Source organism: Mus musculus, chromosome 5, assembly GCF_000001635.26.
Source record: "Mus musculus strain C57BL/6J chromosome 5, GRCm38.p6 C57BL/6J".
Classification (NCBI taxonomy): Eukaryota; Metazoa; Chordata; class Mammalia; order Rodentia; family Muridae; genus Mus; species Mus musculus.
The window spans coordinates 135906993-135934655 of record NC_000071.6 but is presented as its reverse complement, the minus strand read 5'-3'; the positions used below and the strand labels follow the sequence as shown (position 1 = coordinate 135934655).

Sequence of the window (27663 nt, the reverse complement as noted above, 5' to 3'; positions counted from 1 at the left end):
TCACCCGTGTGGGCGGGACCGCAGGGGGTTGTCCGCCCGCGGCACGCATTGGAGCCGCAGCCTCCTTGCGCCGGGTCCCGCGGTCGCAGCTCGTGCCGCCTCCTTCTCCTCCTCGTCTCAGTAGCTTGCTTCGTGGGTCGGTCCCTCCGACACACGAGCTCCAAGCCGCTCCTCTCTTTTCCTGAAGCCCTTCAAGGCGGTCTTCGGTTTCCTTCTTTCCAGCCGATCCTCTTCAGCCCTGTGAAGATGGTGGACCGCGAGCAACTGGTGCAGAAAGCCCGGCTGGCCGAGCAGGCGGAGCGCTACGACGATATGGCCGCGGCCATGAAGAACGTGAGTGTCTCCTCCCCTCCCCCCTGCCTCGCCCCAGCCTCTCCCGACACCGCGTTCCTCGGCGTGGAAGGCATGCTCCAGGGGCATGTTGTCTTGTCACGACTATAGGGTCACCTCTCCATCTCACTCCTTGGAGGGGTTGGGGACGGGGGCTCATGCACCCGAGTGGTGACGCGGCCTCTTTCCCAGCCTCTCCGAGTTCGGGGCTGGGGCGGGGTCTTGCGTGGCTGGTTTCTGCTGTGGGGTGGGGGTCTCTCTGTGACCCTGAATGTCCAGAGACCTGAGTTGGGGGCCGTGCGCATCCTTTGTGCCCCACTTCCCCTCCTCCCAGTTTAGGCGTGGGGGCGGGGGGACCGCATGGATGCGGTTCCTCTTTCTCTCCCTGGTGTCTGGGCGGCGCCTTCCCCATTCACTCAGCAGGTCTCCCAGTTTGCCGCCTCCCCACTCCATCACCCCCCCCCCCAATCTTTCCCACTGACACATCCTTTAAAGACGTTTCGGGAAGAAAAAAAATGTAGGACCCCCTCTCCTAAAAGAAAAAAGAAAAAAAAACCCAGCCTCAATGATGTAAAATCGAAACCACCTTTCTCACGTTTTTTTTTTTGTTTTTTTTTTTTTTAACAAAAGGCTTCCTTTTAACCATTCCCCAAAGCAAGTCTGTTAGGAAGGGAGGGATATGTGTGTTGCTGGCATTCCCATTCATGGCCCTCTATATAGCATCTTCATTTTTCATTTTATTTATTTTCCATTTCAAAGGGTTAACTATAATGCCTTTGAATGTTAACTGACTGAGATATGCAGTTTCTCTTTTAATTGCAGGCACGAGTCTGCAGAAATTCGTTTGAGTGTAAAAAAATATTCTGTCTGATCTGATACTGCAAACAAAGCGGTGGTGGGAGGCAGTATCAAGTCATTCCAGAAGATTCTGCATTTGTCATATTGCAGAGAGCCTAGACTGGGTGGAGGCTGGGAGGATTTATTTTAAAGGGGAAAAAGTCTTTTTAAAAGAATTTTTTTTTTTTTTGTTAAATGTATCCGAGGCTTTTTTTCTTCTGACCTAATGTATCCTCGTTCTGACGAGAAGGGAATACTGTCGCATTTTTGTCTGAGATGCAAAATCCTAACTAGTTGCACCATTTTGTCAGTTACTCTCAATTTATTAATGAATTGGGGACCAGTTTGCCAGCGGGGGTGGGGGGGAGGTGCTCAATATTCCAAAATTCAGTAGAAAAATTACTATTACAGTTTTCAAAAATTAATAATTGGGTTTTCCACTCTGTTAATATCTAACTTCCTATCTTATGTAACAAAGGTTGTTAAATACATCTCTGGTGTAAAGTGGGTGCTGGAGTGCCCCCTCCCTGTTAAACCTTACAAATGAAACCCGGAGAGAGAGAGAGAGAGAGACTATTTAATTTTAAATGATTTTTTTTCTTTGTTTTTTCAAAAGGCCAGGTGCTTATCCTTTCCTAATTAAATAAGCTACAGATGTTTTTTGTTTTACAAAAAATAATTGGTTTTAAAACCAGAAATACTATTGTATTAGTGTGTTGTTACAGTTGCCTTTTTTAAATAACAGTTAAACCATTAAAGGATACAAACTGGACTCTCAGTAGGTCACTAATGCTGGAAATGTCTTCAGTTTGTGATATCTAGACTCTAATTTTCCCCTATTTCTAGTTCCACAGGAGAGCGAGTGACCTCGCACCTATATCCATAGCAACCCAGTGATGTCACACACAATGACACAGAGGCTGCAATGCACCTAAGGGCTGGTAGGGAGTTTTCAGATGGCATTTGTCCAAGGTAATGCAGAAATGAGCTGATAAGCCAGGTGGCATTGAACACTTCATCTTCTACCAGATGGGCCTTGGTCCCCAAAATGAAAATTTTATTTTCTTTTAGAAATGGGCAATGACATCTAGGCAAGCCCATTCACCTTAACACTCCCAGTAACAAAAGTTGATAGGATACTTTCAAGTTTTTAAGCATTCATCTCTCTTATTTTAAAAACCAACAATGAGGAAATGAATGGATTTGTAAGTAAAAATGTCTCTGTGGTCAGAGTGAAGAGGTAGGGTGTGCATTTAGGGTTTTCATAAAAACCTTAAAGTATGCTGGCTTCCTGCTGGCCATCTGCAGTAGCTGTTAGGGAATAAGAACCCCATACAGTATTTTCCAGAGGGGAAGACTGTTTTATTGGCAGTACTTTGGAAGGAAGAACCATTTGTAAAATAAAGATTTTTAAAAAAAAGTTTCCTTAAACCTCTTTTCTGTGGTTTTGAGGAAATCATCTCACCATGAAATTTCACACAAGACTTAACTGAAACACGGTTGGTTCCTAAACTTGGCAGCTCATCCAACTGCCTGTGTGCGAGTCCTGAGTTCAGGTCACAGCACCAGAAAAAAATGGAACCGCCCTCATTCGACAACTTGGCATGAGGAAGGAGACTTCATTTCACCACCCCAGTTGAGCTCTCCTGTAAGCTGAACCTGGAGTGATAGAGGGAACTAGGTTTAGTTGTATCTAGGGGAATTATTCTGGGAATGCTGTGGCTGGAATCCGCGCACAGCCTTGTGTGTAGGTGAAGAGGATAGAGATCGTGATTGGGCAGAATTCCGAAACGGGGAGTGCTGGGCCAATTTAAGATGAGTATGTAATCTTGCATTTAAGCAGAGCGCCTGGATGGGTTCAACCTGATAGATGAACTCCTAGCTCCCTTCATCCACATTTTCAGGTTCTGTCTCGTCTCACTCTCTGGCCAGTCACTGTCCAAAAATGATGAAAATGTAATAAAAGTCCTCAACCTCTCTTACAGTCTGTTGTTATAATTGTTCTATTTTCTTATCAGCTCTTATCTTTCTGTGCCTGTCTTAGAGATTAAGTTTATCACAGGTATGTATGAGATATACTGTGTTTGGGATTAGCTGCAATTTCAGGCTTCTGCTGAGGATCTTGGGTGAGGGGAAGACCACAGAGCCAGTCTGCCTTTGGCTTTCAGTGGCCTCCTGGGGAAAGAGCAGGTTCTGGACTCGTCACTTCCCTGAGATCATGTTTTAGGCACTCATAACCAGGGGGTCATGCTAGCAAAAAGTCTGCCACAGTTACATAAACAGGTCTTCCTGGTGGGGTCAGCAGGTTTTAAAACCCTTAATCTCTGCAGGTTCTTCAGGAGCCCGATCGATAGCCATTGTCCTCATGGAGTGACAACCCCTTTGTGGGCTATTCTGAGGTGGAGTTCTGCCAGCTGTTCTCTTTCCTGGGGCATAGGCATCTTGGCATGGAGCTAGCGTATAACTTTGTTTCTCATGTTGTCCTTTAAAAATGTTGAAATGAAGATTAAATGATTTTTTTTTCCTTTCTCTCTTTAAGAATTGCCAGCCATGTGTGTGTAAGCCAGAGGACCGCTTGCAGGTGTCGGTTGTCTGTCTACCGTGTAGGTCTGGGGAATTGAACTCAGGTCATGAGGCTTGCCGACAAGCATCTTCACCTGCTGAGCCATCTCACCAGCCCTTACATACTTTATCCACCCCCCAAATAATTGGGAGAAAATTTCTCATCCGCTTCCTGAATTCTTAGAGATAAAGGATATGGTTTAATATGTATGCTATCATTCTGTTCTGATTAAAGGCAGCCCCCAGCAGCTGGAGTCCATGTCTGATGCTTCAGGGACTGTCATTTATGACGACTAATTCTGTGTTGTCGAGAAGGAAGAAAAATAGATTGGGTTTTGTTTTTCCTGTCTCTTCCCCCCCCTTTTTTTTGAGACAGGTTCTCACTGTGTAGACCAAGCTGGCCTTGAACTCAGCCACCTGTTTTCAGCCCTTGTTTGCCCAGTGCCGGAATTACTGGACAGATATATCACATCCAACTGATAGATACCTGGTTTGTTTTGTTTTGTTTTGTTTTTAGATAAATTTCACAGCATATTAACTTAGCCCAATCCAGTAAGAGAACTTAACACTCACAACTTAATGGCACTTGGTATTTCACACCGCCTTAGGCAGCCATTGCCCCCAGTTCAAAAAATGAAAGCTGGGTGTGGCTTGTGAGGTAGTCAGGAACATACAGGAGTACTTAAACCTGCCAAAAGGGACTGAGACAAGGCCTTTGTTTAAAACGGTGCTGGTCTGCAGTTACTGGGTTTCAGAGTGAGATTGCCTCTGTGCGCCCCCTCCCCCAAGTCATTGGTAATTGGTTGCCCTTTGGTCTTTATTTTTGGCGTCTGACTCTTTCATAGAGCAGAGGAAGGGACTTGGCTTCTAGCTAGGTTTGTGTTTTCATTTAAAGAGTCAGTTCATAAAAGCCATATGATGTTCACCTAAACAAACTAGCAATTCATCTGAAATCCGAACAAACTGTTAAAACCTTGGGAGGTTGTGAAAACATGGCTGGTGCTCCTCAGAGCCCAAGGCCAACTCTTGTGAATGACTTCCCTGCTGTGTGATAGTAGGTGCCTCATGAGCACTCCCCAGGCAGTGACTGAGCCTGCTGAGCTGTTGAAACTTGCCAGAAGGTAGGCAATGGGAGGTAGGGAACGCAGCTACAAGCTGGCCCTGTGGCTGTGGGTTCAGGAGAGAGTTTCTCCTCCTCTTACTCACCTGCAGTCCTACCAACTGCCACCCTTTATCTGACTGGACATCTGATTCTCTATTCCTACCAGTTTCAGATTTTTTTTCTTTTTTTAAATATGTGTATGAGTTTTGCCTTCATGTAAGCTGTACCGGGTACATGCAGTGCTCAGAAGAGGGTATCGGATGCCCTGGATCAGGAGTCAGAGGTAGCTGTGAGCCACCATGTAGGTGCTGGGAACCAGCCCAGGTCCAGTGAAAGCAGCAGTTGCTGTGACTTGCCAAGTGTCTTTCTGGCCCCTCTTTTTAATTAGTTCAGAGAGAGGGTTTCATGTAGCCCAGGCTGGCTTCAAAGTTGTTATGTAGCTGAGGATGCTCTTCCCCTGATTCCCCTTCAAGTGCTAGCTAGGCAAGCTTCATCTCCAACCCTGTTATAGTCTCTATTCTAATCCAAAAGTGCACTGCAGCTGTCTTCAGACGCACCAGAAGAGGGCGTCACATCTCATTACAGATGGTTGTGGGCCACCATGTGGTTGCTGGGATTTGAACTCAGGACCTTGGGGAGAGCAGGCAGTACTCTTAACCGCTGAGCCATCTCTCCAGCGCTCTTTCTTAGTTTTGAGACCGAGTCTCACTGTGTAACCAAGGCTGCCGTCAAACGGGTGATACTATTAGAGGAGTCTCACTGCCTCATACTTCTGTTCATATAACCCCCTGCATTCTGTTTCCTCCGTTACTAAATAGTCTGGTCTTACGATGGAGGTACTGCCTGCCTTTTCCACCATTTTAGGCTATAAGCTATATACAGCTGCCTTATGTATGGCCTTTTCTTTCTTTTTTTTTTTTTTTGTCCTCAAATTCTATTTTAGGTATCAGTTATCACTTTGGTTATGAAACTATCATCTGGTTGGCTTTTTAAAAAAAAAGATTTTTATTTTACTTATTTATATGTATGTGGGTATGTGCATGTGAGCTCAGGTGCCCACAGAGGCCAGAACCAATGGATTCTGAATCTGGAGAGTGAGTGTGTGTGTGTGTGTGTGTGTGAGAGTCTATGCTTATTGGAACACACTGCAATGGAGACTGGCCTTGGACTTGGGATCCTCGGGCATCTGGAGTGCTGGCATGGCTAGCCTGTCTCATTGCACTTAGAGTATCCAGTAATTTTATAATTGCAACAAGTGTAGACTCTTAACTAAATACCTTTTTCTTTGCTATGCCGGGGAATTGAACATAGGTCCTGGGTGCCATGCATGTGCTAAAACTGAGATACATGTTCATTCCTCTTGCTTTTGAGACAAGTTCTCAAAAATGTTATCAGCAGGCCCTGCTTGAACTTGTAGTTGAACTAGATTATAATCTGTACCACCAGGCTCACCTGCTACGTAGACCATGCTGGCCTTGAACTCCAATCTCTGCCTCCTGAGTTCTGGCATTAAAGGCATGCAGGGCTGCTGCGTGTGTGTCACCGTGCCTGGCCCTTTTCCTGTTATGATTAGTTTGCAAGGAAATAGTAGGCTAGGTGGTAGTTTTCTGGATTGATTGATTTGATTGAGTCAGGTACCCGCTGAGTGGCTAGCATGGTACCCACTGTGTAGCCCAGATGGGCTGGGTGGTGGGGTTGCAGACAGCACCACTTCCAGCTCTCCTCTGTAAGGGGCTGGTGGAAGGTAAGCAGATTGATTGCCACCAGCATTTGAGCTGAATAGAATGTTTCCAGTGTGCACGGAGCATTAGCTCTGTTTGTTAATTGGTATGTCTGTTTTCCCATATGTAGACATGGCCTCAGGTAGGCCAGGCTGGCAAGTCCTCATCCACGTAACCCTAGGATGATCTTTTTTTTTTTTTTGGTTTTTCGAGATAGGGTTTCTCTGTGTAGCCCTGGCTGTCCTGGAACTCACTTTGTAGACCAGGCCGGCCTCGAACTCAGAAATCCGCCTACCTCTGCCTCCCGAGTGCTGGGGATTAAAGGCGTGCGCCACCACGCCCGGCTGACCCTAGGATGATCTTGACCATCTCATCCTCCTGCTTCTGGCTCTCTAGTACTGGGATTGCAGGTAACCACTTGAGCAGACCAGGATGTCCTTAAAGATATGGGTGATTTATTCCTGGATTTCAGGTGACTGTGAGCCGTCTGACATGGATGCTGGGAGCTCATGCAAGAGCAGCTGAGACCTCTTTCCAGCATCTCATGACGCCAGACTGACATTCTCATAATCCTAAACTTCTGATCCTCCTGCCTCTACTACCCAAGCTCTGAGGTTACGGAGTTGTACAACCATGCCTGGTTTTATGCAGTGCTAGGAACGGAATCAGGACCTTCTGCATGCTAATTAGCCCTCTATGATCAGCTACATTCTCAGCCCACACTGTAGAACATCTCTTTAGAAGTTATGAATGATACTCAGGCTGCCATCTTTAAGCATCATTTATCTAAGAGCTGAGTCTAGGGTGCTTGAACTTTGAAGGCATGGAAGCCCAGACTTGTTTTCTTCTGGTGTTGCTGGAAGGTGAGAGCTCCACTTAACTTCTGCTCACCTTAAAGCGAGCCTTGCTCTCCCTGTGCTGCTGAGGCTGGCCCCAAACTTGACAGGCATCCATCCTCTCTCCTCCAGAGTATATAGGCATCCTGTTAACCTCATTGAATTATGTGTACCTGTGTCTGTGTGTGTGTGTGTGTGTGTGTGTGTGTGCGCGCGCGCGGGCTTGAGTGCGGTACCTGTAGAAAGTGTGGGTCTTCTGAAGTTAGAATTGCAGGCAGTTGTGAGGCTCCTGATGTGTGAGAAGAACCATATTCAGGTCTTTTGGAGCAACAGACTGGCCTTGAACTCAGAGATCCATTTGTCTGTCACTGCTTTCCGACTGCTGGGTCTAAAGGTGTGTGCCACCACCAGCTTAGGCCTTTTCCATTCTTGAAATACTAGGGTTTGAATGTAGAGCTTCACACATGCCAGGCAAAAGCTCACCCCTTGCACTTTGCCCCCTGTTAATTTAGCATCTAGGCCGCTGCCTTAATCTTAATGTGTGAAATCACTATGAATACATTTCTTTTTCTAAGTAGTTTTATTACATCATGATTGATTTATATTGAGAGACTGTTGAGGTCCTAGAAAACCATGGGCGTTGGTTGTCTCCTCGCTCTCAGAGATCAAACTCTTGTAGCAGGCACCTTCCTTTACCTTCCGCACTGTCTCACTGGCGCTGAATGCCTTCCTCCCTTAGTGACAGATACATGCTCGTATGTAGCCCAGCCTTTGAGTTCTGCGCTGACAGACTTTTAAGACTGCAAGTGTGGCACTATACATATGGCTCAGCGGTTAGAGCACCCCGGGCTCTTCAGGGTCACTTTTAAGTAAAAAAAATTTTTTTTTGGGTTTTTCGAGACAGAGTTTCTCTGTGTAGCCCTGGCTGTCCTGGAACTCACTTTGTAGACCAGGCTGGCCTCGAACTCAGAAATCCGCCTGCCTCTACCTCCTGAGCGCTGGGATTAAAGGCGTGCACCACCACGCCCGGCTAAGTAAAATTTTTAAAAAGACAAATATGACTTAACATTCACATACAGAGCACCAAGCGTAAGTTGTGGGGGAAAATAATTGTGTGTACCATATGTGTATAAGCTCATAGTGTGTGCTTGCACAAAATATGCAGTACCTGTTTTATCCAGTCTGAACCTGCTTAGCTTCTTGGATCACTTGTGTTCAGGTTAGTAATTAGTAATTTTTCTCTTGTTTTAGTTGAGATGAAATTCTTTTTTGTAGCTTTGTCTGTCTTGGAACATTGTAGATTGGGCTAGCATTGAACTCAGAGATCCCCCTGCCTCTGAGTGCAGGGATTAAAGTGCTGCATCACCAGAACCAGCAATTTTTAAGATTCAGTTTTAATGAAACTTTGTATTTTAAGTTCATGTAGCTCAGGCTGGCCAGGGACTTGACACTGTAGCCAGCGAAGAGCTGGAACTCCCCACCCTCTGCTCTGTCTCCCAGCTGGGATGGCAGGCGCTCACTGCCAAGCCTATTGGGGGTTTGGGTTTTTGAATTGTTTTTGAGGGCTGGCCAGATGGCTCGGTAAGGCCACTTGCTTACACACCTGACAATTTATGTTCAGTCCCTAGAGCCCACATGGAGGAAGGAGAGGACCACCTCTCTCAAACTGTTCTTTGACGTCTTCATGTGTGATGTGGTGCCTGTGTGCCCACACACAGTAAATACATTCATTTTCTGAAGTCTTAGAGGCCAGGTGTAGTGGCACATGCCTCAGTAAGGCAGCAGTAGGAGGATCTCGGGGTCGATCTAGAGAAGTAAGCCCTTGTGTCGGACTAAAGAGGGTCAGAGTTGCCGCTCAGTTATGGAGACTTGCCTAGTGAGGCCCTGCAGTCACTGTCCACTATCACAAAAATGAGTTGAGAATGGTCTGGAGTGGTCGCTTGCTTTTTGTACTAAAAAATCAGGTGGCTATAGAAGGGAATGTGTTTAGGGTAGAGACAGGATCTCTTATAGCACAAGCTGGCTTTGAACTTACCTTCTGCGTCCCAAGTTTGGAGATTGCTGTGTGTAAGTGCACACTCCCTTTTGATACTTTGACTTTATTTTCTTTAATGAAGACTCTAAAAAAGTAAGGTTTGATAGTATAAACTGCAACCCCCTCCATGTGCGCGTTCACACACGCACGCACACACTCACACACTCACCAGCACGCCACTTTACAGCATACTGGCAATTTGATTCTAAATACTTTGCTGCTTTCCTGGCCCCTTTGGGATTATTTACCGTTTTGGAAGATGGCTTTTTGACTACTTAAAATTACCCCTTATTTGCCACAGATGCTCAAGTCACCAGCAATATCTTTACATTCAAATATAGCAACTTTAAAGCATAGAGGGTTTTTTCCCTTAGGGTATTAAATCCAGATGGTAGATAATTTATTCCCCCCCACCCCCCTTGGTGTTAAAAGGATGCTTAACCATCAGCTCCTACTGCCACAAGGGACCTGAAATCCTGGGTGGGTTGGGAGTGGGTGGAGATGGAGGTACTGAGTGCCAAGCCCCCAGCACTCTGCTCTGCTCTGCACCGAGGGCTCCTCTCTCTCTGTTCTTCTGCCTTTCTCCCTTTGTTTTTAAGACAGGGTTTTACTGTTCATTCACTATGTATACCAGGATAGTCTTGAACTCAGAGATCTACCTGCCTCAGTGTCCTGAGAACTGGTATTAAAAACATGCACCACCATGCCCGGCCTGCTACCTTGTTTTTTGTTTGTTTTATTTTATTTTATTTATTTATTTATTTATTTTGAGACAGGGTTTCTCTGTGTAGCCCTGGCTGTCCTGGAACTCACTCTGTAGACCAAGCTGGCCTTGAACTCAGAAATCCGCCTGCCTCTGCCTCCCGAGTGCTGGGGTTAAAGGTGTGCGCCACCATGGCCGGCTGCTGCCTTGTTTTTCTGTTCTTTAAACTCTGGTAGAAAATAGCTCCCACACAGTCCTTGGAGACTGTATATTAGCGTTCTGCTTCTGTTAGGCGCTGTAGTTCTCCCAGCTTGTGTGTGTGTGTCTATGTGTGTGTATATGTGGGGGGCGGGGGCGGTCAGCGATCTGGGGTGAAGGTGGGGAAGGAGGTCAGAGGACAGCTTGCAGGAATGTACTCTCTGCTTCCATCACATGGGTCCCTTGGGATTGAACTTGGGTCCTCAGGCTTGGTAGCATGTGCCTTTTTCCACTCCACTCTCTGTTAACCTTTTTACTCCACAGAGGCAACAGCTGGATAAGGCTCACTCATGCAGGCGTGTGCTGCAGCGTTAGTGTATGGAGGCCAGAGGTCTGGAGTCCTCAGTTGTTCATAATTATTGTTTGTTTTTTCGAGACAGGGTTATCTGTATCTCCCTGGCTGTCCTGGAACTCACTCTGTAGATCATGCTGGCCTCCAATTCAGAAATTCGCCTGCCTCTGCCTCCCAAGTGCTGTGATTAAAGGCGTGGGCCACCATGCCCGGCTCATTATTATTTTTTCTACCATATTGTTACTATTTTAATTCTGTTTTCTGTGTGTGTGGCTGGGGTATGTGGTACAGAACATGGCAGAAGACAGCTTATAACAGTTGGTTGTCTTCTACTGGTTAGGTTCCTGGGATCCAAGTCCAGTATCACGAGGGCTTGATGGCAGGCTCCATTGCCTACTAAACTATCTTCCTGACCCCCTCCCACCCACCCCCATCCCCACCCCCATCCCCACCCCCACCCCTGTCTTTATTGTTGTTATTGAGACAGGGTCTCTTACTGAACCTGATAGGCTAGACTGACTGGACAGAAAGCCCTAGAGCTTTGTCAGTCTTTCCCTGCTTTCATGGCACTTGCTGTCACGGGTGACTTTTCACGTGTGTGCTAGGAGTCAGGACTCAGATCATCTTTCGTGTGCTGCAGTCCTATCTCCCACTGTTGTAAATAATTTTTCCTTTCAGTAGGCAGCAGGGTGTAGTGGCCTGAGCTGCTAATCCCAGTCTTCCGGGGCTCCTTGTTTCCCTCCCACAATGGGAACTGGCCATTTAAATACTTTCCACTAATGACCCATATTGTATGTGTGTAGTTACTACTATCAGTATTATGTAGAATTATTTTTTGACAGTTTTACAGTGAAGGAAAAACATACAGTAAACAATATTAAAATTTTATCCAGGTGGTGGTGGCTATGCATGCCTTTAATCCCGGCACTTGGGGGATAGAGGCGGGAGCTGGCAGATCTCTTGAGGCCAGCCTGGTCTACAGAGCGAGATTCAGGACAGCCAGAGCTACACAGAGAAACCCTCCCTGTCTCGAAACAACAGCAGGAGAAAGATTGAGTTTGTGTTGCCATTCCTCATTAGGTCTGTGGGCCGTGAGCCCATGAGCAGCCTGCTGGCCTTTTTTCCTGCGTAGCTCTGGGTCCCTGTAGACCATGATGACCTTGAGTTTGTCTTTTCTGCCTCACACGGGGCTTGTATTTTTCTTCCTAGGTTGGCTCAGGCTGGGCATAAAATTTCATCTTTCTTTCTATCCCAGACTACCAAATGCTGGGGATTATAGCACAGTGCTGCCTTACTGACGTGCTTGTTCACGTTGGTATAGAGTCCGATGCAGATGCTTTTTCACATTTAATTCTTTTTTATTAACTATCACTAACCCTATGATCGAGTGTATTTTAAATATCATTTAACTGAGGAGATGTTTCGAGTTTTAGCACGAGGAGCTAAGTGTGGTTGTTTTGCTCTCAGTCCTGGAGATACTGCCAAGAGGGAAGAGACGGATGCCAGACACCAAAGTGGAAGCACCTTGCTGGAAAGAAGTAGATCTGGGAGGAAAGTGGGACCTTTTTGTCCACCAGAAATGTCACCATTTTGGTCAGCTGTGGTGGTACAAGCTGCAGACCAGCTCCTCAGAAGGCCAGTGTAAAAGGGTGGCTTGTGTTGATGGGTCGAGGCCAGCCTGGGTAACCCAGTCAGGGAGTCCTCTTTTGTTTTTGTTTTATTTCAAGACAAGTGTTTCTGTGTAGCCCTGGCTGTTCTAGAACTTGCCCTGTAGACCAGGCTGGCCTGAAAACCCCGAGATCCGCCTGCCTCTGCTTCCTAAGTGCTGGGATCACAGGTGAGTGCTGCTACCACCACCCATCAAGTCCTGTTTTTAGAAACAACAGATAGGCTGGAGAGATGGTTCAGTAGGGAAAGGCTTGGATTCAGAATTAGACACACCAAAGCCTGGTGTGGTAGCGTCCATTTGTAGCCCCAGTGCTCTTAAGGGGAGGTGAAAAGCAGAGCAAGGATCCCCAGACACTCACAGGCCAGCTCAGCCTGACGTCTGCAGTGGGAAGAAATGAAGAGACGGCACCTGAGATAACATCAAGTAGGCCCTGGCTCAAACAGGGTGGAAGGAGAGGAAGGATATAGGCCCAGGATTGTCCGCCTTCTGTAAGTGTGCATTTCTTTGTCTGTCTGTCTGTCTGTCTCTTTCTCTTTCTCTCTCTGTGTGTGTGTGTACTGTTTATTTGGATAATAAAACATTTGGGGGGTGTTTATGGACTATCTAAGGGAGAGGGATAGAAGTCGTTTCTATTTCTTCTCAACAGGAAGTTTTAAGCAATTTAGTTATCACTAGAGATAGGTAGCATCCAGGGAATCTACCAGGCCCTGAGCAGTTGAGAATAGCAAATCTGAAGTTGTTAATACCAATTTACAAGGGAGGCTCTTGTTGTTTAGCTGTTAAGTAGTTTAGATGGAGGAGGAGTCTGGTGATGCAAGCTTATGTAATCTCAGCATTCAGTAGGCTGAGGCAGGAGAGTTGAGTCCCCGATTAGCCCTGGCTGCATAGCAAGTAAGCAAAGGCAGACCGTGGACATCATTTTTAGTTTGCAACTGTCCAAGACAGCCGTTTGAAGTATAAATGAAGCCGGGCACTGGTGGTGAGTGCCTTTAATCTCAGCACTCAGAGGGCTGAAGCAGGTAGATCTGAGCTCCAGGCTAGCCTGGTCTACAGAGTGGAGTGCGTACGAAAGAGATGGATAACTGGGGGAAGACGGGAAGGATCCAGTTACCATATGCTCCTCTGAAGAACACTTGACTTCATGAAAGGCCCCTATAGCAGTGCAAACTTCACTGAGGTGATAAATACCAGGGGCAGCATGGGGGTTAACATATCCAAGGTCCTGTGTGCCTCGTGTAGCTCAGGCTGGCTTTGAACTTGCTGTAATCACGGGTGCCTCCAACTCTCTGGGAGCTGGGATTTGCCCTTACAGCCTGTCATCTGGATTCCATCCATCTCCAGCCCATGTGTGCAATTCTGGCTTTAAGCCCTTAAGACCCTCTCAGATTGGTAGCTTTCACTGATGTCCAGGCTGGTCTTAACACCTGAGCTCAGCATCCTTACCCATGATAGCTGAAAGTATTGAGGCTGAGCAGTGGGAGTTGTCAGTTACAGAGGCTGGAACAAGGCAGGCCAGAGGGTGCTGATGAAGACCCACAAGTCACACTAGACAGGGGAAAGAAAAGAGGGCATGGCTAATGAAGCTTTGCTATTCTGGGATTTATCCCAAGGGGCTGTGCATGCTAAGCTACCATCTCTCCTTACCTGGGGCTACAGTGAATTAAAACAACATGAAAGGACTGGGAAGATGGCTCAGTAGTTCAGAGCACTGGCTGCTTGCTCTTCAGAGATCATGGTTTAGAACCATCGTAGTGTGTCTTTGATGTCCCCTTCTGGCCTTCAAGTGCACATGCGAGTGTTTGCAGGTCTGGTAGACAGATGGCAAGCACAGGAAAGATGGAGTGCTGGTACCGTAGACTGGCTCCTAGCAGTTTAGAGTGGCCCTGTGTATGCCTGGCCAGCCACATGCTCAAGAGATCCACCACCCACCTTCCTAGTACTGGAATAAGTGTGTGCCACTGTACTTAACTAAGGTTTCCATTTGTTTTTAGACAGGGTCTTATTGTGTAGCCTTGGCTGGGATTAGAGCATGCATTACCTATGCTGGACTTCAGCTAAAGTTTTAACCATTTATTTATTCACTGAGAGATGTGCAGGGTGTGGGTGCAGGTGTGTGTGTGTGTGTGTGTGTGTGTGTGTGTGTGTGTCTGAGCCATGGAGTAGGAGTGGGTTTTCCTTCCCCCGGAGTCCTGGGTCAGTTTTCAGGTCCACTGAATTGGGAGTATTTTAATCGGGAGGATGTGTGTGAAGGCCAGAGGTCAGTGTTGGGTGTCGTTGTGTGTTGGCTAGTTCTCCAGATTATTTGTGTGTGCATGCACTGTGGAGGCCAGAATGAATGACTGGGAGCTCTTAGAGGAAGAAGGGTATGTGGGGTACTAAGGGTCTCATTCCCAGGAAGGCTGGTAAGGAAGGGCCACCAGGCAGTCTGCAGTTACTCCAAACCCTAGCTTCATTCTCACCCTCTCTCTTGTCCAAACCTTGGGGGGAAGCCTGGCATGGTGGCCCCTACCTGTAACTTGAGTACTGAGAGGTGGAAGCTCTCAAGAGTTCACTGTTACCCTCGACTGTACATGAATCCCTCAGACAAGCTGCTGGAGAGGTGGCTCTGCAGTTAAGAGCGTTTGCCACTATTTCAGAGATACAAGTTCAGTTCTTACCACCCAGCCTACAACTGCCTCTTAACTCAAGCTCCAGGGCTGTCCTCTCTGGCTTCCAACACATAGACAGACACAAATAAACACACACATCATCATCATCCATCCATCCATAGTCTTGGCGGGCCTAGAACTAACCTGACTTTTTTTTTTTTTTTTTTTTTTTGGTTTTTTGAGACAGGGTTTCTCTGTGTAGCTCTGGCTGTCCTGGAACTCACTTTGTAGACCAGGCTGGCCTCGAACTCAGAAATCTGCCTGCCTCTGCCTCCCAAGTGCTGGCATTAAAGGCGTGCGCCATCACGCCTGGCACCTGACCTTTTTTTATTGTATTTGCTTTTTTATATTTTTGTTTGAGAGTGGCGACTTTTACAAGATAAACTCCCCAAAATTGGAAGTTCAGAGGGGCCGTATGGAAAGTGTAAGTGTAAGGAAAGAGGACATTGACTTCAGGAGACACTGAAGGAGCAGAGGCCAGAGAGGAGGAGACAGGCGTGGGGGTTATGATGACTCAGTGCAGCTGTGTGTAAGGACATTTTAACCAACGTAAGTTTACTTGAATTTTGGAAGAATGTTATTTTGACAGCTAGGCTAACTGGACTTCCATTCACTGTTGAGAATAGCTGGTGTGGGCTGCCTCAGCGAGGCTGAATTCTCTTGCTCTCCGGGTTAGGGGGAGCTTCTCCCTACAGTAACAGGTAGCTACTTCCTGTTAAAGGCGCTCACGTGGTTCAGTTAAACTGAGGGTTCAGGTTGAGTTTGCAGGGTAGTAGAAGCTGCTCCCCCCACCTCTCTTAAATAAGTGTTGTTTTATGTGTGTGTGTGTTGCCAGCATGTTTGTGGACCCACATGTGTGCAGTTTGTGTAGAGGCCAGAAGAGGGCGTCAGATTTGCTGATGATTGTGATTGCCCTCTGGATTATGGAAATGGAACTTGGGTCCTATGGAAAAACTACCTGCTGCTCCTGACTGCTGAGACCCTTGAACCAGATTCCATGTCTTGAGGGGAGGCGCTGCACACCTGAAAGGAAAGGGATGGGCTCACAGCCGTCTTCATAAACACTGGGCTGGACTCGTCCAGTGTAGATTCAGTCATTTTACAAATATTGATGGTGCCTAAAGGATACCGTGGTGACTAACAAGTGAGTCAAGGGAGCAAAATGGTCAGAGTGGGGCACTAATCTGAAAGACAGGGTTGTTCAGAGGTGTGCAGCTGCAGAGCAGAGCTTTCTAATGATGGGAACCAGGTTGTTGTATCTTGGGTGCTGGTAGCTTAGTTTTTCCTCTATAACACAGACATTTGGGCGTGACTCTGCTGGAGGTGTGTTTGGTCTTCAGTGTTTGTCGATTGCATTGGTAGGAGGTAGCTAGTACCCATGGCCTCCAGTAGGGCGGAGTGTAGGGCTGGAGAGAGTTCCTAGTACCCATATAAACAGACACTCTGGGTGGGTGGCACCTGTCTGTAATCTTAGCCCTAGCAGTGACAGGTGGCTCTCTGTAACTTGCTGCCCTGCTAGCTTTGCCCACTCAGTGAGATAATATCTCAGAAAAACGAAAGGGACAGAGAAAGACATCAGAGTTGTCTTGACCCCAGCCTCCGTTAGACATGTCAGCATGAACGCAAAAATGAGGTTTGGAAGTTTTTTGGTTTTACTCTTTTGTGTTTGTTTTTGTTTTAAAGATTTATTGTTTGGGGCTAAAGAGATGGCTTGTACTAAAGAGCCAGGTTCCATTTCCATAACCCAGAGGGCAGTCACTAACATCAAATCTGACGCCCTCTTCTGGCCTATACAGGAACTGCACACATGTGGGCCCACAAACATGCAGGCGAAACACACACATAAAATAACACTCATTGTTTAAAAAAGAGGTGGGGGCACCATCTTCTTCCACCCTGCGAACTGAACCTGTTACCTGAATTGTCTGAAGCTGCGAAGGAAGTAGCTACCTCCTACATAGGGACTTCAAGTGAATGAATACTTTAAATTATGGAGTCATCTCTGCCCACTCAGAAGAAAATCTTTGTATGTGGTCCTAGGGTGGTTTGGGACTGATTCCTGAGTGCTGGGATTACAGGAATATGTCACCACGCCTGCTTTGATCTTTGGAATTCTCAGTCCTTGGGGCGGGGAGCAGGTGGCTATGGTCCCTGTGTTGCTCTGGGTGCTGGGTCTGGGGAAGGGCATTGTCTCCCTCAGAGTCATGCCTGTCCAGTGAGTTTATGTAATGCCCATTTTACAGGGTAGTGTAGAAAGAACTTGGTGACCATTTCAAAGCCCTGAGAGTTCCAGCCCAGTTTTATCCCCCCTGAGACGGTGACCTTGGCCCTGAGCATGGCAAGGATGTCTTCTGGCATTCTGGGATGGTCCCCTATGCCCTATTGTACCCAGCACGATGGCTGTTGTGCTTCTCGGCCTGTGGTGTCGCCCTAAGGAGACAAGCTTTCTGAGCCAGCCTGGTGGCTCACCTTAGCTAGCACTTGGGAGATGGAGGTTGGGGGGCAGCCTGGGCTACATGGCATCCTGCCTTAGACAACAACAGAAAGGACAAAAATACCAAACAAACAAAAAAAATCACACAGGAAAGCCATGTCCTCAGTATAGCACTGTGGCTGAGTGCAGACATTCTCCGTTTGATGCACTGTTCTATCAGTGTTGTCCCTCATCATGCTTTTAGACCACAACCTTCCTACCTTAGCCGCCTGAGTGCTACCTCATCAGGTCTTAAAGGGTGACCTGTTGCTCAGGATTTCTAGGGTAAGCTTGTGTTGGATTCCCAAGGTTACCTTGGAGTCATTGATTGGTCAAGCCCAGTGTGCTTGTGGCTGAGACTGACTATGCTGAAAGTTGGCAAGGCCTGGTCTGCAGAGGAAAGGCAAGGCATGGCTGCCAAGGACACGGCATGGGGTGATGTCCAGTACAGCCAGGCAAGTGAAAGACCAGTGCTCACCAGGGAAGTCTTCTAAAGACCGTAGGTATAGGGGGGTGGGAGGGTGGAGGTAGGGCTGTGCCAGTACCCAGGATGCATGGGAGCCTAAAGAGCCTAAACCATGTAGTTTGTGCAAAGACTAAATGGTTCTTACCCAGGTGGGGTGTGTGTATGATAAAAACCTTCTCAAGACTCAAGTGCCCAAATACCTGCCAAGGGTCAGGTCAGCCTTAAAGGCGGGCCTTCTGAAGATAGCCGTGGGGAAGCGTTATGTTAACCATCTCTGCACAGTGTCATTGGGGTTTAAGGTTCTTCAGTTATGTAACATACCACATTCTTTCTCAAGTTTTAGTTTATTATTTAGTAAGAATGGGCCGTCTTTGGATACACAGATAATTGTAACCACCCAGAAGTGTGTTTGGTTAATTCCTCAGTGGTTTATTACATTGCCCAAGCAGTATGCACGTCTGGGACATTCCACAGATGCCCTTGCACTCTGCTGCTCTGCTTTGTCCGCTCCCACTGTAGGATAGTCTCTGCACTGTCCTTCTCACAGCTTCTTAGCTATTTTATGTATGTAGTGGTATTTCCACTCATAGGCAAGGTTTAAAGCAAAACTGAGCAGCCTGTGTGCCCCTTGCCTCAACACAGGCAGAGTCTCTCTCCTGCCAACACCTCCCTCACCAGAGTAATGTTTACTGTGGCTCCTGAACCTGCTGTTACAGCTGCAGTTTTGGAGGACAGGATCTTGTTCTGGAGTCTGGGCTAGCCTTGGACATGCTGCCCTTAGCCTCCGGAGGGCTAGCTAGGGTTGCAGGTGTGTGCCACAACACTCTTCCACTGACATGACTGTACCACGCTGCTGTTCCCTTTTGTGACTTAATTGCCTCAGTTCTTTCTGTTGGGATTGTCTGTGTTATCTGATTGTCGAGCGTTGTAACTTTTATCCCAAAGATGGCTCCCTTCCATCCTTCCCCTCCTCGCTTCCTCTCAGACAGTCGCTATCCCGGATGACTAGGCCTTCTGATCCCTTTGCCTCCGCCTCACAAGTGTTCACAGGCACACTCAGTGTGTGGTATTAGGGCCTTCAAACCCAGGCCTTAACTGTGTAATAAGATCCAGGGATCTGACCAGTGCACATAAAATAAAAATTTAAAAAGTTGTTAAAAAATGAATTGTATTCAGCAGGGGTTTGGGAGAGTATAGGCCAGATGATCAGGAATTTTTTTTTTTCTCCCATAGAAACTACTTCATGGTTTTGATTTTTTTTTTTTTCTTTTTTTTTTTTTTAAATTTCATGGAGTTACAGACAGTTGTGATCTGGCATATGGGTGCTGGGAATTGAACTCGGGTCCTCTGTAAGAAAGTACTTTAACCACTGAGCCACCTCTTCATATTCTGAAAGGGAGAAGGCTGTGTGTATGTGTGTGTATGTGCGTGTGAGAGAGGGAGACAGACAGACACTGGCCGAAAATTCTCAGGAATTGAGAATTTCTGAGTGTGTGCATGCACGTGCCCGGGGCCGTGGATGATGTGGCACATTTTGAAACTGAAGCTGTAGAAGGTTGTGAACTATTGTATGGAATCTGGGAACCCACCCTGATTCCTGAGAGTAAGAGTGCTTGTAATTGTGGAGCCGTCTCCCCTGTGACCTCAGTTGTTGACCCTGCAGCAGAGCCTGTGGACCCATGGCTGTTCTGAAAGGGGTTTATAAACCTAGCTGTCCTTGAACTCACAGAGATGCTCCTGGGTGGTGTTTGTTTGTTTGTTTTTTGGTTTTTCGAGACAGGGTTTCTCTGTATAGCCCTGGCTGTCCTGGAACTCACTTTGTAGACCAGGCTAGCCTCGAACTCAGAAGTCTGCCTGCCTCTGCCTCCTGAGTGCTGGGATTAAAGGCTTGCACCAGTTGTGTGTGCCCACCATGCCCAGTTGACTTGAGATTTGTAACGGGAAAAAGAAATTGTTTCATTATATTTTTGTTTTGGTACAGGGTCCCTCCAAGTTTCCCAGGCTGGTCTTTACCCTGCTCTGTTTGATCAGGCAGACCTTGGCCATTCTGTCCTCCATCCTCTGCCCCTAGTGGCTCAGATGGTGGGTCTGCCCACAGGGCTCCTTTCTTTGGGCAGACACAGAGCTTAAGGGTTTCCCCTCTTACTTAGTTCTCACTGGCAGAGAACAAGGCAAATGTTCCAGATATGGCTGATTTACTCTAGTTAAAGGTTGCTGTTGGTCTTACACAACCTCCATGTTGCAGTTGGCCGCAAGGAGACAACCTTTCTCTCTACAAGCACCCGCTGCTGCTTCTGGGCTCTACAGCCAGAGCTGAGCTGTCGATGTAGTGTGCTGATGAGGTCACCGGAGCTTTAAATAGCGCCCAGCTCTTGAAATAAGGACAGCATGATTTAGGGCAAAGGCCAGAACCAGATCTCCATGGCTGCAGGCACTTGAGCTCTTCTGGCATCTGAGCTGGGGATTGGGTTGCACCACAGTGGGGCTTCAGTTTCTCCAGAGACCTGTGAACTGGCCTGTGGCTGACCATCCAGGTGCTTGCTCTCTGCAAACCGCTGTTGAGGTTCTCGGACGGAATGTAAAGAGTTAAGGAGGAGACTGGAGGGTCAGACCAAAGAGACCAGACAGCCGTGGAGGTGGTTGTTGATGAGGAAGGCCGAGGCTTCATGGGGAGTCCTGGTGCTGAAGACCGTCTTTCCATACTTGTAGCACGTACTTCATCATGAATTAAGCACTCCACAGTGCCTCAAGCTTTTAATCCAACCGTGCCAGAGAAGGCCAAGTGTTCTAGGTCAGCCAGGACTACATTGTAGTGAGACCTTTAGGTCTCAAACACCTAAAGATACTCGGGAACATGCAGAAATCTTTTTTTTTTTTTTTATGGGTATGATAGTCGGACTATAGCTCAGTGGGTAGAGGGCCAGGCTAGCATGCCAGAGGCCCTGGGTTTGATCCCTAATACCACCTAAAAAGTAATGGTGGGGCCACACAGATACATCAGTCAAGGCCTAGAGAAATGCAGCCGCTTGTTCCTCAGGTCTCCTAACAGGCTCTTGTCTTCTGGGGATTTTGTACTGACTAAGAGGTCCGCAGAACTCAGCAAGAGGTAGGCAGGTTGGTCCACACTTCACAGTCAGCCCACCAGCACAGAGCCTAGAGCACAGCGAGTGAGAGTTTGAGGCAAGGTTGTCTGACTTGTTTGTTTTTTGGGGTTTTGTTTTGTTTTTTTCCTTGTCAACTTGACACAATCTGTGGGCAAGGCGTTTTCTCTCTATGAGTGATAGGGGCTGGGGGTGGGGAGCAGGAAGTGAGGCTCAGCCCACTGTGGGTGGTACCAACTCCGGGCTGCTGGTTTTGGGTTGTATAAAAATGTCTGCCGAGTGGGAAGCAAGCCACCAAGCAGATCCCTTCCCCCATGTCCTGACTTCTCCCAGTAATGGAGTGTGACCTGAGGGTTATAAGAAGAAATACTACTGCAGGGAGGTGGTTGCACACGCCTTTAATCCCAGCACTTAGGAGGCAGAGGCAGGCAGATTTCTGAGTTCCAGGACAACCTGGTCTACAAAGTGAGTTCCAGGACAGCCAGGGCTACACAGAGAAACCCTGTCTTGAAAAAACCAAAAAAGAAATACTACTAATTATGTGTTTATTTATTACAGCAGCAGAACCTAACTGAGGTGGTGTCAGTCTATATCCCTCCAGGGCCTGTGGGCACAGGGTGGCGACAGCATTATAGCCACAGGCTTCCCTTGTCTAGCTTGTAGTCCCGATGGAACTGGGGCCTCATTCTTAACTCCTGCCGTTCACTAGGAATGAGATGGTTAATCTCGGGTACTGGGCTCAGGGCGAGGGCGGGGTGCAGTGCATATGAGGTCCTGGGTTCTAGCTCCAGCACTAAGTGGCTGCCATACTTGTCCCCTCTTTTTTCTTTTCCCAGTACTGCAAGTTGGAACCTAGCATGCATAGCTGCAGCCCCAGTCCTGAGAACTGTTGTAGCCATCAGATGGTATTAAATCCACTTCCCTAGTCTGCTAAGATTCCACAGTGGTCAGGATCTTTAGTTGGTCTTTTCCTTTCCTCCTTTTTTGTTTTGTTTTGAGACAGGATCTCTATGTAGCTCTGACTGCCCTTGAGTTTATTATGTAGAGCAGACTGGCTTCAGACTCAGATATTTTATGTCTATGGCTTTTACCACATGTGCCTGGTACCTGCAGAGGCCAGAAGAGGACATTAGATCTTCTAGACTTGTAGTTAGAGATGGCTGTGAGCCACCATGTGGGTGCTAGGAAGTGAACCCCAGGTCCTCTGGTAGAGCAGCCAGTGCTCTCAAACTCACAGAGATTGCTTGCCTGCCTCAGCTTCTCAGGTTGGGTTTAAAGGTGTGCGCCACCAACCTCCTGGCTTCTCCAGTCCCATTTTAAATTGGGGGGGGGGGTGTTTCAAAACAGGGTTTCTTCATTTATTTATGTGTGTTGGGGGAGTTTATGTGATATGTGGAGGTCAGGGCCAACTTGAGAATTAGTTCTGGCCACTGTAGATCCCAGGGGCAAACCTGTGTTGAGGCTTTATAATAGGCCACTTCACCTTCTGAGCCATCCTGCCTGGCCCAGTCGCCCAGTGTCCACTTCCTGTCGATGTATCATCTGTTTGTTGTTAGCATAGGAGTAGAAAAACTTCCTTTTTGCTCAAAAGTCAACTTTTAAGGGTGACTCATTCTTTCCCAGAGGGACCATGACTCAAGTAAGAGCACTGGTCAGCTTGAGGATGCCTGCTCTCTTCCTGAGAACATGGCCATCTCATGCTGAGAGTGCTAGGTGTCCATGCCACGGGAGAGGATTTGATTTGTCCTTAGGACAGGCTGACGGTTCTTCCGTGGAGGACACTGGTGCTTGAGACTGTAGAAGCCACCTGTGCTGCTCCTGTCACTCACTCCCCTTCCTCCCAGCCAGAGTGCAGTGTTTCTGCCTGCTAACGGTCTCCATGGTGCATGGACCTGTTGTGGGTTGATGTAAAGATAGCTTCACCCCATTGTCATCACCTGTCGTAACGGTGCTCGGTCCTTCCTCCTCCAGGTGACCGAGCTGAACGAACCACTGTCCAATGAGGAACGGAACCTCCTGTCGGTGGCCTACAAGAACGTGGTGGGGGCTCGCCGCTCCTCCTGGAGGGTCATCAGCAGCATCGAGCAGAAGACGTCTGCGGACGGCAACGAGAAGAAGATCGAGATGGTCCGAGCCTACCGGGAGAAGATCGAGAAGGAGCTGGAGGCCGTGTGCCAGGACGTGCTGAGCCTGCTGGACAACTACCTGATCAAGAACTGCAGCGAGACCCAGTACGAGAGCAAGGTGTTCTACCTGAAGATGAAAGGGGACTATTACCGTTACCTGGCAGAAGTGGCCACCGGGGAGAAGAGGGCGACCGTGGTGGAGTCGTCTGAGAAGGCCTACAGCGAAGCCCACGAGATCAGCAAGGAGCACATGCAGCCCACCCACCCCATCCGGCTGGGCCTGGCGCTCAACTACTCGGTTTTCTACTATGAGATCCAGAACGCCCCGGAGCAAGCGTGCCACCTGGCCAAGACCGCCTTCGACGACGCCATCGCCGAGCTCGACACTCTGAACGAGGACTCCTACAAGGACTCCACTCTGATCATGCAGCTGCTCCGAGACAACCTCACGCTCTGGACGAGCGACCAGCAAGACGACGACGGCGGTGAAGGCAACAACTAAGGCCCCAGGTGGACTGGCAGCGCCCGCTGATGCTACTACTGCAGTCTTTATTTTTTCCCATGAGTTGGGGGTCGGGTGGGGGAGGGGAAAGGGAGGGGTGACCTTCCCAGGGAGAAACCCACGACTGTCCTGTCTTTGATTGCCTCTTTGACATTTTTGCCAAAATACCACTAGTGGAAAGTCAGGCTAGCTATGCTGGTATGGGAGTAGCAGCCTCACACAGACGTCCGGACTGTTGTGCAGGCTCGGAACGAGCAAGCGGAGCTGTCTGCCTTTAGTTTAACTTATTGCTAGACGGTAGGGTTCTAAGAAGAAAAACCGGAGATGGATGGCCCTCATTCAGTGCGTTCTGTGGTTCCAGTAAGGATTCTTCTGTCCATGCCCTTGTCCTCAGTTCCGTGGCTGTTTTCTCTCTTTGGCTGTGCTTTCTCTCTCTCTCTCTCTCTCTCTCTCTCTCTCTCTCTCTCTCTCTCTCTCTCTCTTTTTTCCCCCTGGGGTGTACACCAGAGAAGTTATAGTTTAAATTACCCAACTCGACAGGCTTAGAGTGGAAGGCACACCTTTTGTTAGTGAGTTAGACGTGGCCCTGTATTTGGAAGTCTCTGACGGGTTGACAGTATTAACACTCAATTGTAGTTTACAGTATTTATACATGACAGCCATACATGACGCCAAGCCATGGGTTCTCAGTTTTCCTTTGTCAGGTCGGCTTTCATCCGCGTCCGGGTTGGTCTGGCTCTTCATCATTTCGTAACGTGGGGAGAGTCAGAGCTCCCTGTTCCGTTTTGGTTGATGGGTGTTTGGGAGGGGGCTGCGGGGGATACTTTTTTTTTTAGTTCTTCTTTACCCTTAAGGTCAGCCCATCACAAAAACAGAAACCGTTAAATACCCCCCACACAGAGAAAACGGAGAAAATTCAGGTCTGTATGTCATTTATCAGAGACTCTGCTCTCAGCAGCCAGGGCTCCGTCTCAGTGTCACTGCCTGTTGAATGTTCCTCAGCACCCAAGTCTACTCTGCACCTTGTGCTAGCAGCATGCAGGTGCCCCGAGGCGTAGGACTGGAGTGTAGCGGGTGGGGGATTATCATCCGGTGCCAGCAGCTGAGCCTACAGGGAACCCACTAGGAAGAGGCAGTTCACTTGAGGCAGCCTGGTCCCTAAGCCAGTTGTCCCTGCCTCCCTCCAGCCCCGGCACTCCTTTCCCAAGTGCTTAGTGGAGGGTAGCCGAGGTTCGGCAGGAGGCCATGCTCACCCTGTTTGACCTAAGCTTTCCTGGTTTCCCCTTTTTGAATGAAATCGTAGTTGTTGAGATTGGCTTCTCTCTCATGAGGTCGCTGCACATGTGACATTGAAGGAAGCTCTGCTGCTATGTCCTACATGGTCCGTCTCAGCCCTAGGTCCCTCATTCTCACTGTGGATAGCCCTTTCCATAAACACGCCCGGTTGCATGCAGAGTGTGCAGTTTATGTCTTCTGGAGAACTCATGGTCTCGTGGGTTCCCAAGACGGGCAGCGCCCCAAACTTGCTTAACTTGTCTTCAGAGGCCCAGCAGCCACTTTGTCGCCCACTTGAGCTGGTGCCGTGGCTGCGGAAGGATGACGCCCCTCTGCACAGTCCCAGCATGCCCTTTCTCGGAGCCCCTCCCCATGCTAGTGTGCCAGCACCCCCTAACCGAGACCGCGCAAGGCCGCAGCAGAGGAAGCTTGGCCACCAGAGTGGACAGAGGGGCCGGAGAGGCTTCGCCCGGGGGTTTGTCTCCTTGTCCGCAGTGAGCGTGTCTGTGTCCCGCTTGTACTGTTTGGAAATGACCTACTGGAATTGCAAAACCTAGTTTCTCTTTACATTTCAGCCTTGACCTTTGCTGTGTTCTAGAACAGTCATGTGAGGGTAGAACTGAAGAGGGAGAGCGGGAGACCTGCCGTGAGCTTGGTTCCTTCTCCTTCCTTTACTGTTGAGAAGTGTGCCTGCCTCTGATGCTGTCCCCAGTGCCGCGCGGCTGCTCCTCCATCCTATTGATACAGTATTGTGCATGCTGGTGTTGTATTTCTATACGGTAGCTTGACATTTATTACCTTACACTGTAGGTGTTATGTATCCTATGACAAAAAAACTTAAGACTTCAATTTTTTTTTTAAACTTCTTTTTTTTAATTTAATTTTTTCCTTTCAGGGGTAAAGTTTGCTTTACCAAATAGTGATTGTAACAGATTGATCTGTTTTGGATGTTGCTATAGTGACATGCAGTTCTATATTTTGTTTTTCAGGGGGGAGGGGACAAAAGAAACACCAGTGTTAGCTTACTCTTAATAATGTCTGGTGTTTGTCATGGTGAAACTATAACTATCGCAGTGCAGGAGAACGCGCGGACGTTCTCAGAACGCGCCTCTGTGCTTTCTTGTCATGTTATGCAGTGAAAATATTTTTAAGGTCTAATCAAGTGATTTTTTCCCCCCCAACTCCGTGTTTCGCTAAGGAATTATTTCGCACACGGACCATTCTTAGCAGTTTCCTCAGTGATGGAATATTCATGAATGTGAGTCATTATGTAGCCGTCGTACATTGAGCAAAATAAACTTACAGATCTGATGTCGGCGGTGCCCAGCTTCATTTAATAGCGTTTAACTGCTGTGTTTTTGACAATGTGATTGGCGGTGGGCGTCCTCCACCTCCACTGGGGAGTGAGGCTGGCGGGGGTTGGGGCTCAGAGGCTCAGCTCTGGTCTAGCAGGTGGGAGGGTTAGATTTGACTTCCTGGCACAGTTTGTAGGGGCTGGGGGGTGGGAGTGGAGATGGAGCAAGTTGGTTTGGTGGTTTTACATCTGTGATCCCAGTACTTGATACTCTGAGGCAGGAGGATCACAAATTCAGGGCCAGCTTACATTTATTATACAGTGAGACAACTGACTGAGGTGCTTCGCAGTCATGTCACATCCCCAGGGCTTGTGCTGGGTCCGCTAATGTGTCATTTAGGAGGGATTGATATGACTGAAGAGTGGAGCTTGGTAGGCTCACTGTCACCCAGGCAGAGTAAGCTGAAAGATCAGCTTGCCACCGGAGAGCTGGAGTATGTATAGGCTTGCACCTCTGAGTTCAAGACCAGCCTGGTCTACAAGAGCAAATTCCAGGAGAGCCAGGGTTGCCCAGAGAAACCCTGTGTTGTAGGAGTGGGGGGAGAATGTAGTAATAACCAAGAGGCACATAGCAGCACCCTGGATGCTAAAGTAAGGTCTTGAGTTCAAAGCCAGGCTGGGTGACCAACATAGGAAGAGCCTGTCTTTAAAAAGGGGGGAGTAAAAGCAATACAGAAAGGGTGGTGGCAGGAGTTGGGAGTGGTGCTAGTGGAGTGACCTACCCACGTACTTGGGACCCTCCCTATCTGAGTACTGCTCCTTCCAAGAACTCTGGAGGTGGGAGCACGGCAGGCTCTTTCTGCCCGGGACATATGCTCCTGTTACTGCTCTCTCCTCACTCTATTTATGCGTGATTACCACATGTGTTGGCCTTGACACTGGTCAGCTGAACCTGCTGTTGACTCACAGGGTGATCGGGTGGCCAAGAACGGCAGTCTGGGCCTCAGTCAAGCTTGGGGGAACGGCCTCCGCCGAAAACTAACCCCGCTAACAGCAGTCTCTATTTCTGGGAGTTGACATTCAATAACCAGATGAATCTGAATTCAGCCGAGGTCTGACAGACAACTTGCCTGGTGGGCCTGCCGCTGTCGTTTTCCTAGCTCTGCCATGGCAGCCTACAGTTAGATCTGAAGAGCCACAAATTTGGCCTCTTGTGATCAACTGGGTATCTATGGGCAGGGAAAAGCCAACTGGGCTTAGGACAGCAGTTCTAAGCTTTCCTTATGCTGTGACCCTTTCATTTCCTCATGCTGTGACATAAACACTATTTTCATTGGCACTTCATAACTGGCTTTGCTATGGTTATGCAACCTGAAGGGGTCCTGACCACAGATTGAAAAACGCTGAGTTAGAGAGGCCCTGACTCGACAACA

At 48.1% G+C, this 27663-nt stretch overlaps 1 protein-coding gene and 1 long non-coding RNA gene across 2 annotated transcripts; both read left to right on the top strand.

The window, feature by feature from the left end:
• The first annotated feature begins 14 nt into the window (after nt 1-14).
• Ywhag (tyrosine 3-monooxygenase/tryptophan 5-monooxygenase activation protein, gamma polypeptide) lies at nt 15-26277 on the top strand. The gene is made up of 2 exons (NM_018871.3): nt 15-333; nt 23005-26277. Exons 1-2 carry the CDS (start codon nt 247-249, stop codon nt 23659-23661), a joined length of 744 nt encoding a protein of 247 aa, NP_061359.2. The 5' UTR covers nt 15-246; the 3' UTR covers nt 23662-26277.
• On the top strand, nt 340-6597 carry Gm40346. Its single transcript, XR_868594.2, has 2 exons — nt 340-2139; nt 3707-6597. It is a non-coding gene; the product is annotated as a predicted gene, 40346 (long non-coding RNA).
• Nucleotides 26278-27663: the final 1386 nt, after the last annotated feature.

What these genes read in the sequence shown, in the direction of transcription:
- Ywhag (NM_018871.3), top strand. Translation starts at nt 247, where the DNA reads ATGGTGGACCGCGAGCAACTGGTGCAGAAAGCCCGGCTGGCCGAGCAG. An exon ending in TGGCCGCGGCCATGAAGAAC is followed by an intron (nt 334 to 23,004) that starts GTGAGTGTCTCC and finishes TTCCTCCTCCAG; the next exon opens with GTGACCGAGCTGAACGAACC.